At 43.7% G+C, this 11,613-nt stretch overlaps 1 protein-coding gene across 1 annotated transcript in view; it reads right to left on the bottom strand.

Moving 5' to 3' along the window:
* Positions 1-200: 200 nt before the first annotated feature.
* Positions 201-11,613, bottom strand: part of PPP1R16B (protein phosphatase 1 regulatory subunit 16B) — a 65,819-nt gene continuing 54,406 nt past the window's right edge. The window contains exons 7-11 of the mRNA XM_087750349.1: positions 9,896-10,021; positions 9,474-9,549; positions 8,303-8,432; positions 7,616-7,784; positions 201-6,411 (exon numbers count right to left, since the gene is read on the bottom strand). Of these exons, the coding sequence (XP_087606475.1) occupies positions 5,890-6,411; positions 7,616-7,784; positions 8,303-8,432; positions 9,474-9,549; positions 9,896-10,021 (1,023 nt within the window). The 3' untranslated portion in view covers positions 201-5,889. The remainder of the gene's footprint in view (positions 6,412-7,615; positions 7,785-8,302; positions 8,433-9,473; positions 9,550-9,895; positions 10,022-11,613) is intronic.

Genomic DNA, 11,613 nt, shown 5'->3' with positions numbered 1-11,613 from the left:
AGCAGAAAAATAAAAAGTTCCACCAACCCACTGCCTAGATTTACTCTTCTCGGCAATTCCTGGCAGTACTAACGGTTGTAGGAGAGGCAGACACATTTAGGTGAAGTCCCAAAATGTAAACCCATTGAATAAAACTCAGTGGCATTTTTTGTATTATTAAAAGAAATTTAATATAATTTTTAAATTAAAAAAATTCAATCTCTCTATTAAAGACACTGAGTCAGATGCTAATACTGTCAGTCATACCCTTTTGGCATGAGTTTTACACACAATTTAAGATTTTATGCATTGCTTCAACATGTTAAGAAACCATCTTTTCATACTTACAGTAGCAATAAAGTCAATTCCGTACAATATCAAATATCCTTTTTTTTAAAAAAAGTTTTAAATATATTAGACTCTGATTGCCAAAATGCCATTTTATACACAAAGCTGCTAATACAATATACACTTCTTACATTATTTTTTTCACATAAAATACATTTCATCAAGTTTTATTTGTACATCGTTTACTACTGATCGATGGAATTACGAATTATTGCAGAAGGCTTGCCATCATTTGTTAATATCCTGTACATGCAGCAGTCGCACCGAGCTGTACCAGGGTTACCGACACCACTGTAGTCTGTTCTCACACTGCAATCTATCAGCTGAAGACGTAGAGGTGGCAACACTTAAGGCTGAATCTGCACTGGTTTAAAACCCGTATGTCCCCTCCAGCTGTGGGTGGAGATAATTGCATTGGTGTAGGTTTGGGAACAGGTATCTTGAGCAGAGTCTCCGCTACTACAGCTTCCGCAGTTGAGATATAGCAAAATATTCGAGGTCATAATCGTGCCATGGCAGATGTTGCCTGAAGAACCCAGTGGTACTCGAATTGTGTGGGGGAACCGAGAAGTCCATTAGCAGCTTGGGCAACATGAAAACAGCAGAATAAAGCTGAACCACAACCAGGGACGACAATTTCTGTTGTACAGCCACAGGCAAACCAAAACAAAAATGTAAATAGTAGCTGTGTTCTGTAGTAAGAGACTAGACCTTGCTACTACAGGCGTGTTCTGGACTCTGCCTGTAGAGAACTGCTATAACAAAGTAGGTCAACGTGATTTGTTAAACTGGAATGAAGACCCTGCGCATTTCCTTTCTGTGTCTTTAGGAAGACAGAAATGGTGACCATGAGAGAAACTGAAAGAGCAAATAAAAACTTCAAAATCTGGTATGCTCTGAACTGCTATCCCCTTGCAAAATAGTCTCCAAGCTAAAGAACAGCACTGTATAGTCTCCACAAACCTTCCAGAGACTAGTTACCGAGTTACCTCTAGCAAGTATGATAAGGCACAGAAATATCCAGCCGTAGGGAGAACACCTTCCAGCAGATGGACAACAGTTCATCTATGGCTCACTGGAGACCAGTGCTATTGCTTTCTTGGTTAAGATATTCCTATTTCATTATGTTGCTGATTTAGTTTCAGCAGAGAAGATTTGGGTAAACAGAGCTCCAAGATTAAAGCAAAAGGACACTAAACAGAAGTTGTAATGCCATTTGGAAGCTTGTAAGTGCTTTCAACCCCATGAAATAAGACCCTGCTCAATAAACTAGAGAATTCACTGCCTCCACTGAGTATCGCACTGATTCATTATTGCTGTTTTGCTGCCATGCTCTTCTCCTTCCCGACCAGGAGTTCCTCATCCATGTGGTTCTTCAACCACGCCTGCAAGATGGTACAGAATCACATCAGCTAGAGTCAGTTCTTCCCAACATTGGGAGGGTTTTAAGATTCTGGAACACCACAGAAGTGAGACTACGTGGGCTAAAATTGCATCACTTGGTACGTGAAATACAGATCCAGGTCTGATGTCAAACAGATCCCAGCAATGGTACTTAAGCCCTTATCTAACATTTCAGTGCTGGGACTTTCTTGGCTGAGCTCAGTAAAGCAGAGCCACTCTTTCGAGAGACATCTTTTTTCCCCCATCTAAAAAAAGTTTCAACATGGAAAGTAAAGCTGCTCTCATCAACCAGTTAGTTTGCTAGAAACAGTATGACTTCAGCACGCAGGAAGATTTTGCAAGCAGAAGGTTATTCTCATGTGCAGCTCTGCCTACAGTGGACCCGTCAATACATCCACATTCTCAAATCTTTGCTTAGTCTGTGTGAACAACTACAACCTTTGGCTTACGGCTAACAAAAGTGGGATTCTAATCTGACCTTGAGTCTGTACTTAGATGTTTATTGAGCCCAAGAACACTGAGTATAGCAGAAAAAAACCCAAATCTTCCTCTAATAAGCCAAGTGCTAGATATGCCAATCACAATATGATTTCTAGTTTCTACAGCTTTTTAGCAATAGTAAGATCCAATGAAGTAACCAAGCGCCTTCTGCTATGTACCTCAGAGCTTTCCACTGGGATGGCCTTTAAAACACATAGATATAAAAAACCACTATTGTTGTAACACCGCTAAATTTTATAATAAAAAGCCCTATTCCTAGAGGTAGGCTCCTACAACGCACATATAAGAGTATCTATGTGTTTATTATTCCCCCAAAAGCCTGTTTGTCTCTACAAAATAGCTTACCAGAAGCAGGTTAAATACCCACTTCACAGAACTGCTCATCCCAGACCTACAACCAACAACTCCGCACGCAGCATGAACTGCCAGTTCCTTCCCTGAGCGTATTTGCCAGTGCCCCACAGGCAGGGACCGTTCTATCCAGAACGTCACCAATACATAAGCACAAATCCATTCTAGGTCACTATTCAACAGCCTTCGCAAGTCCCACTCTGTTGCAACTTCAACCCAAAGCTAGTAGTAGATAAATACTTGGCATGGATGTGAAACAGATCCTGAAACATTTATTGATCACCGACTCCCTCGTCTGAATAAGGATTGATTACATTTGATCAGATGCCACTAGAGTTCAGCGAGCATGTTAGCTTACAGCAATAAAGCCAGAAGAGCTGTATTACAGCCAATTTTACAATTACAATACAAAGTCTAATTAGGGGAATGTTTTGTAATCTAGAATCTGTAATATCTTTTGCCTGATAGTAAATCAATTGTTGGTTTGCTCAAGATCACAGCTAGAGTGATAAGTTCCTGGAGTTCTACATATAAGCAGAGTGAAATACCAACGGACTAAAAGCTGTTTGTCTATAATGGACTGGCTTCCTACAGTTTTAATGTATTAACAACTCTCAGTGAAAGCAAGCCTCAAACTGCTTAACACTATTGCATTCAACAGTCTCCTTTTCATTTGCTTGGAGCTAGGTAGGATTCAATACACTTGATAGCACAAAATTGCTCTGAGAAGGAAAAGGGCCCGACTCCTCCTTCCCTGGGAGGGAAGACATCAGCTGGGCCCGAATTTTGCACCACTTACAACCTAGTGGATAGCAGCACCCAAATTTGTTACACTGAGTCCAGAATTCTCATTAGGATGCATGTGGAGAGACAACCCCCACCACCATGGGAGAAGAGGGGCATCTGGAAGATCATCTCTCCCCGTTCAGTAATACCCAGGCTACACTTGGTGTTACGCCAGAAGAATTTTCTCGAGGTAGTCAGAAAACCCACCGTTAACCACACACAGATGCGGTAAAGTCTGTCCAGTTACCAAATCATCTTCTTTCTACTACAGAATGACTTTTAAAATCCCTTAAGGTTAAGTCAAGCACAATAGTATTTTCTAGTCTTATATTTAGCATATGTGTTTCAATCGTGGAGGAAGCCTAACTTCTCTGAATGTTGCAAAACATACAAAGAAACCCCCTGCCTTTACCTGAACTGAGGTTTTAAAAAAATCAGATCAACTGCTACCATTTCCTAATTTGTTCCCAAAACTGGTGAGGGAAGAGGATTATATCTTCAGAGTAAACTGTCAGCCTGGTAACAACCTCACAGGTCCAAGAGTGTTTCCTGCACAGCGTGGTTGTGGTGGTGACACACAGTCACCTCTGCTGCCTCGAGGAGCCGAGAATGAGGAGCCCAGAGCCCCGTATCATAAAATATCCAGCTCCAGCGATGGGCTAGATTTGATGGGGAGCAGAGGGTAGCACTTAACAGTGACTGGCAGCCTAAGTCAACTTTTTATAGCCTAGAAAAAAGGAAAGGCTGTGAGGATTCCCAGAGGGGGAGTGTACGTGTGAAGTGTAATATTGATGTCTAACAGCCGCCAGCTAAAAGGAAGATTGGTGGAAGCTGCATTTGCTGTTGCTTGGCTGAAGCACAACTACATGAGCTGGATTTAATCCACTGATGGCTTACAGAGACCCAAACAGGCTTATGTTTTCAGAGTCTGGAATTTAAACTGCCCAAGAAAACACATATTCATGCAGGCAAATAGTTATGTGTCCAATAGCCCCTCTGTGCAGAAAAAGCGTTGAAGATTTACAGTTACTTCTGTAGATACAACTTGTTAACTCAACTGTGGCCAGTTCCTCCCACGGGGCACTCTCCTTTCGTCTCCCCCAGGTACACAAAGCCTTAACTTGCTGCAGAGCCAGTGCCAAACCCCCAGGTTATACCATGCTGGTGTTTGTCAGGTAGTCTGTCAGAGCTAACATGAACTACGCTAAAACACAGGTGTTGGTGTGCCAACCGCCCCACAGCGGAGAGGCTTTGCTAAGCACTGCATGGCGCTAGGTGACTCCCTTATGCGTAGAGTCATTTAAGTCTTCTGACAGCTACTAACCACTGCTGGCGACTTCAGCATGGAAGCTGGAAAAATAGACAAAAAAAAAATAATACCTTGCCCTGCTGCAATGTTCAACTACCAAAGCAACGATTTAACATTTATTTATCAGCCAAAGACTGCAGGTTAACGCAAGTGCCGTAACATCTAGGGTGATCAGAAACACTTTCATGACGTTTCTAGATTAGTGTCGGCAAACATTTCCTCCTCCACCCTCCCGAGCCCTGTGGTTCTGGAAATCCAGAAAAATCAGAACACAAAGCATACTGCCCCTAGTATCTGTGTTGAGCATACAGAGTAAATAAACAGAATCAATAGGAAAGTGAGATCAGCGAAAGTCTTTTCAGTTTTAACAAATTAAGAGTCTAAATAGTACAAATAAAGTGTTTAAATTACTTATCCCAATATAGACCTTTGTCAGTATTTTATTGCAGTAAAATTCTATTGCCAGGGCCCCTTATTGCAACATCAGTTTTAAAGCCTATTGAGTGAAGCCTGTTCCAGGAAAAGTTCTGCTTAAAACCTGATGGCAGTCTGCAGTGACGAGTTTACATGAGCAGAACAGGACCCAACCAGTGCACAGTTGTTGATGGTGAGCTGTCACTGCAAGGAGAGAACACCTTGCAAACTTCCTAAAGCAAGCGCAGCATCTACGCTTGCTTGTTGCTCAGGCCCTGTAAATGCAGGATCCAGCTGGGTGGAAAACAGCTCTGTCCACTCTTGTAAACCCTGTGTGGGGGTTGATCTCCCCTCCAGGACATATGCATCACCCAAGAGTGAAACTTCAGGTCTGAACTGTCACCTTCCAGAAGCTTGGTGACTTACAGCAAGAGGCTCAGATGCAAAGATTTTAATTCAGATCCTTTCTTCATTCCAAGGCATCTCATGACTTCCCAAGGACGGGGAAGCAGCGCGCCATACCTTCTTCCCCAGGGAGCAAGACTAGGGCGACTCTTTTTACATCATACTGATGTGCATCCCTTCCTCTCCTAAGAGCCTTGCTCCACCTGCGTTACTCATTCAACTACAGTGGAAGTAATTGGCAGGGTAAAGTACAATTCAAGATGAACAAGGCCGCCGCAGTCAGGATGTCCATAACCAAATTCTCCCTTTGGAATGCAAACAACCTGGCCACTGCGATGGATCCAACCAGCCCACCCACGTCTTGTTTGCTCTGGGGTGAGAAACAGATGAGACTAGGAAATTCTGCAGCACCCATGCACCTTCTCTTCCATTTCCTCCATGGGAGCTTTGAATTTCAAGAGGGGTGGATCACCGCTGGACACTGTGTAATACACTGAGGTCCCATTGGAGCTGTAGGGAGAAGTCCTGGATCCGATTAGGTGTGACTTGGCCTCACCCCCATTCTCGGCAACTCCTCCCATGCCACTGCCGAAGTGGGTGCTGAGGAAAGGGTGATTGAGGAGTTTGGCTGCAGCCCGCTGCCGCTTAAGTTCGGAGAGCGTTTGATGGTTATGCTCCTTGTAGGCACCCCAGAACTGCTGTGTGTCAGGGAGCCCGGGGTTGCCGTAGGGCAGCATGTGGCCTGGATTACTGTCAGGGTCAGCGTGCATACTCCAAATGTCCCCGTTGGAAAAGGTGTACTGGTAAGTGCTGGCAGATGCCATGAGTCCATTCTGGAGGGGCATTTCAGAGTCACACTGGGTGCTTTTGTTTGCCAACTCCGGAAGGAGGGAAGAGTTCTCCAGCACTGAATTCTGTAAGAAGAAGACAGGAAAGAGCATCTTCCCCTGTTCTTCATAACACAGTTCATCCCTGTGACAGCTTCCTAAGCCTGCTTGCACTAAGCCCTTCCACCAGACAGGTAATGCAGCACAAATATTGAATTCACCCACTCACAGGACCCTATAATGCTGTGAGCCCCAACCAGGAGCTGGTTCCCAACCAGGAATATGGAACGTTAACTCAGAAGGACTCACTCACTTACAAAAAAAAATGATAGCTAGATAAGCATATGTCCTGGTTTCAGCTGGGATAGAGTTAATTTTCTTTCTAGTAGCTGGTATAGTGCTGTGTTTTGGATTTAGCATGAGAATGATGTCGATAACACACTGATGTTTTAGTTATGGCTCAGTAGTGCTTACTCCAGTCAAGGACTTTTCAGCTTCCCGTGCTCTGCCAGGTGCACAAGAAGCTGGGAGGGGGCACAGCCAGGACAGCTGACCCAGACTGGCCCAAGGGCTATTCCATACCGTATGACATCATGCCCAGTATATAAACTGGGGGAGTTGGCCGGGGGGCAGCGATCGCTGCTCGGGGACGGGCTGGGCATCGGTCGGCAGGTGGTGAGCAATTATACAGTTATCAGTTGCTTTGTATATTATTATTGTATTATTATAATTTGTTTTTATTATTATTATTATTACTACTACTATTACTACTATTCCATTTTATTTTACTTCAATTATTAAACTCTTCTTATCTCAACCCATGAGTTTTCTGACTTTCACCCTTCCAATTCTCTCCCCCATCCCACCGGTGGGGGGGAGTGAGCGAGTGGCTGGGTGGTGCTTAGTTGCTGGCTGGGGTTAAACCACAACAGCATATTAATATAACATGACAATAACTGAATTAAAAACAACTAACTGCAAAACAAGATTACAATTATTTTGTGATTACCAGTTTGTTAGCTGTAAAGAGAAATGCACACGATATTTTTTCTGAACTTCCTGGTTCACTAGGGCCATATCTCAAAACTATGCAGCTGTAAATCCACAACAGTCTTTCATGTGAGTGGGATATCCCAGTTTATACCAAATGAGAATTTGGTCTTTTGCTTACATCTGGTGGATGAGGTTTACGAATTTTTCAGCCACCTTCCATCCCAGGGCACCTGCTGCTATTGAACCTGCGCTACCAGCCCTCCTCCGTGACTCCCACAATACAGGAGAGATTCCTTACGGGGTCTGTATTCTCCTGGTCAGACCGAGTCTCCCCAATTTCTCCAATAAGTCCCGAGTTTCTTCCTTCTTCTGCCGCCCCCAGCTGCTGCCAGACGATGGCCTCTTTCTCGCACTCCTTCCTGTAGAGGTTTGTTCGGTCCGAAAGGCTGGCCCTCCTCACCACCTTCCTGCGGGACAGGGAGAAGGGGCATCGAAGCTGTGAGCAGGACGTGACTTTTCCTCTTACCCTGAAGCTCTTCTCACCTCCTCCTCACGCTTCACAGCCTCTCCCACTGGAATGGAACGTGAATTTACCTTCCTGGCACCCACACAAATCAAAGACACTAGTGTGGATATTAAAGGTGGGAGGAATTTTAAGGAGTTTTAAAGTAGCACTGCAAATCTGCATTAGATCTCGTACAGCTCACCTAATGGATCTACTCTACAACCAGTGGAGCAAAGGCAGAGGGAAAGGGCCCACGGGCTGTTTAGGGAGTTTTGCGGTCTGCAGGACTGCTTTGGTGTCTAGTAAACATCTTATAAAGACCTGTGCAAACTGCCTCTGAACACAGTATCTTGGCCATGAGACATATTATTGAGAAGCTGAAGTTAATCCATTTGAAGCACTGATTCTCAGACACCAGTATCAGTGGTTTACCAGGGTAAATTCTCACCACTTGGTTCTCTGTTCGCACAATGCACTTACCCCCGGCTGCCAGTGCTGGAGGTCCTTCGACTCAGGGAGGATTTATGCCTCATCTGAGACTTCATGATGACATCGTGTTTGTGTTTCAACTCCAGAAGTAATACTTTGAATTCCTCTTCTTCACACAGATCTATGGCACACACAAACCAAGCCGTTAATCAGACGGTTCAAATGTGGTACCATTAACACCATGTTACTAACTGCACCTTCCTAGTATATACAACTACAAATGCTGGGACGAAGAGAAGGGAAATTTAAGCAGAATATGCTTAGGCACATTAAACAAATTAGGGGAGGCGGAACGGTTTGGACACCTAAACAGAAGCAGAAAACGAGCTGCTGATTGTGACAGGGGCTCAGCTTTGCGATGATCCAGCTGTTCAGCTAGGTTTTGCCCCATCTCTGCAGCATGCTGTGCCTTTAGCCAGGAAAGGGTGAGAAAGATATTGACCACCGTATCAACGCTTCAAGATGGGAGGAAAAGAAATTTCTATAATTACCAGATTGCGGCTCCCCTGAATATAGTATTTTTACTTAAGCCTCCAAAATGAAAAAGAATATAGACAAAAGTAAAGCAGATCAGGGTAGAAAACAAGAACTTTCAACTTTCAAAACAAGGATGCACAGATTTTTCAATTAAGGCTCAGAAAACCTTTTGCCAAAAGAAAATGTGGCACAAGGTTATAATACCCTTGGTCAGATGCTAGCACTTTGGCATTGTACTTCTAATCTGTTCCAAGACTTGTGTGTGCTTTCTCTTTCCTCTCCAACCCCTTATAGCTTACCACGCACTTTGGTGCATCAAAGCAAAGTTAGACACCCCAGTCTTAGGGCTGCACTCAACAGCTGCTCAGGTCCAAGACTACAATATAAGAGCAGGGAGACTCCCAAGCACGTGTACAGAGGGATAACGTGAGTGGAAACACACAGGAGAAAGACGTGGTGCTTGAGAAATTCCTTCTCCCTTGTTTTTATGAGCAGGAAGAAGTGTTTTCAGAAGTAACAAAGTAGACACTTTAAAACTTCAGTCCCAGTTAAAGTAACTGCAACTTTGATTCTAAAGGCACCTGAAAAATAACATTAATGCTTCTGAAAGCACCATGTGAAGACTCTAGCATGCTTAGGGGGAAAAGCTTTTCTTAGCAATCTTTTTTAAGCTTAGTAAACTCACCTATTGGCATCTCATCCAAAGATGTCCTGGCACTCAAACTAGCCCCATGGGACACAAGCAACTCAGCCATCTGCATCTAAAGAAAGGGAAAGAAAGCCAAGTTGATAGAGGTATTCTAGGCAATAGCTTTCCTCCTCAAAGCTGAAAAGCTGGAATAAGATAAGCAATGGCATTAACTTGCCTCAAATTATTCTAGTAAGTGTGTGATGTTAAGCGTTGTTCCTACCATTCAACTGCACAGACATACTCTCCTTGAACTTTCTCAGCAACAGGTTCTTTTCGGAGCCCCAAGGACCTCATCTGACACTGTCCAGTGAGTCCAGCCCTAGTACAGATTTCTTCCATTTGCAGAGTACTCCACAATTTGTCCAGGCAGAAAGAAATGTCACCCTCACACATGACATCTGCAACAAAATCATTACCTGTCCCCAGAAAGCAGCAGCATGAAGAGGTTCCCAGCCATCCCAGTCCTTAACATCCAGGCTTGCCCCTTGGTCAAGAAGGACTTCAGCTGCATGCAGATAACCATTGGCTGCAGCTATATGCAGCTAGGAGACAAGGAACAGAGCATGAACCACCTGCAAGGACCACGAATGGTTTTATACACCAAGTTTCAGTGGAATTTCTTGGATAACATCTGAGTCTAGATCTGGACAGGCAGCACATTTCACTTTTGGCAGATGCCATCAGGTCAAAAGCAGGTTGTTCCTGTTACTAAGACTCAGTATTACCTGCACAGAATTCTGTTTGGAGAGGAAACTACTTAACAGTTCTTAGAATAACTTACATATACGGGTTAGAAAAATAATGTTTTCACATTTTAAATCAAGGGCTCTGAAGTGCTTCCCAATCTGTACAGAAACAGCATCATCAAAACGCGAGCCTGCAATGGAGAACGTCATCCACTGTAAACTCTGCGTTCCTCATGCCAGAAGAATGTCTCCTCTTCCCCACTTAAGTGCTATGGATGTGATTTTTTGATCAAATTTTCAGCCTGCTTTAGTCAGGACTCCTTTCATGCAATTGCACTACCACTTACGCTATAATTGTTTTCACCATTTGAAAATCAAAAACATTTTAATCTTTGGCTACTTTTAGTTAAGGGAATACGATTTTTCAGCTATTGGCTTCCAACTACAACCATCACTTTGGAGGCATCAATAATAGTCTCCTTTAGTCCCCCATGACACTTCACGTCTCTGAAGATTTTCATAACTGCGGTCTGCTGTTGCACCTCTGAGCAAAACACTGACTTATGCACTACTCTGAAGGTATGAACTCCACTCAGAGCTCATCCTATTTCAACTGTGCTGAAGAGGAGAATTAAAGCTTCTTTTCAAAAATTTCCACGTGGATTCCAGCACACAAAGTTAAACCCTCAGCTGGAAATAAATCCTGATGCTTTCTGGCAATTCAATTAATTTCTACATAAATATTATGGCACTGGGTCATACCCTCTAGAGGCCATATGAATTAACAAGGAATCACTTGGGGGTGATACAAAAAGGGAAGGCAAGAGGTCTGCTTAAATTTATGTATATAATCCTTGTTAAAGGGAAAAACGTGTTAAAAAAAAAACAGGTTGCGATAAAACCTTCAGTCACCCGAGTTTATCTGGGAGCAATCCTGCCCTCCCCTTACGCTTCTGGTATATGCTATAGGTGACAATTTAGATTAAGAAACCTGAATGCACTGCCATGGTCTGGCCATCAAACAAATGACACCAAGTGGCCTGGATATCAGTTATGTCTTGACCCAAGCATCAAATGACCAAGGTTGTATGAACGTCCCAACACATATGACAGCATTAGTGAACTTTCCTTAAGTTGCAACTGCTGTAAGCCAGGGTTTAAGACACGTGTTTGCAGGTGAAAAAGAAGGGAACAGGACTAGGATTGTTCAGCCTTCTTGGTCCCTGTCCAGTGAAATCAAGTGCCAGCTTGCTTTGTGCTGTACATTTGTCCTGGGTCCTCTCCTCTGCCCAGGGGCAGATGCCATCCTACGTGAATAAACACAGCACTCCATTGACTCTGTACAAGCCAGATGCTATGCAAAGCAGAAAGAAGAGGCAGAAAGTCTCCAAAGAGCCCAACACCAGATCCTGCTCCCATGAAAACCAGAGGACTCTCACGTCTCCTCC

Source organism: Nipponia nippon, unplaced genomic scaffold (genome assembly GCF_047370975.1).
Source record: "Nipponia nippon isolate SJK-2023a ecotype South Korea unplaced genomic scaffold, ASM4737097v1 scaffold_13, whole genome shotgun sequence".
In the NCBI taxonomy this organism is placed as follows: domain Eukaryota; kingdom Metazoa; phylum Chordata; class Aves; order Pelecaniformes; family Threskiornithidae; genus Nipponia; species Nipponia nippon.
The sequence above is the reverse complement of the archived record's forward strand: the minus strand, read 5'-3'. Positions and strand labels throughout refer to the sequence as shown.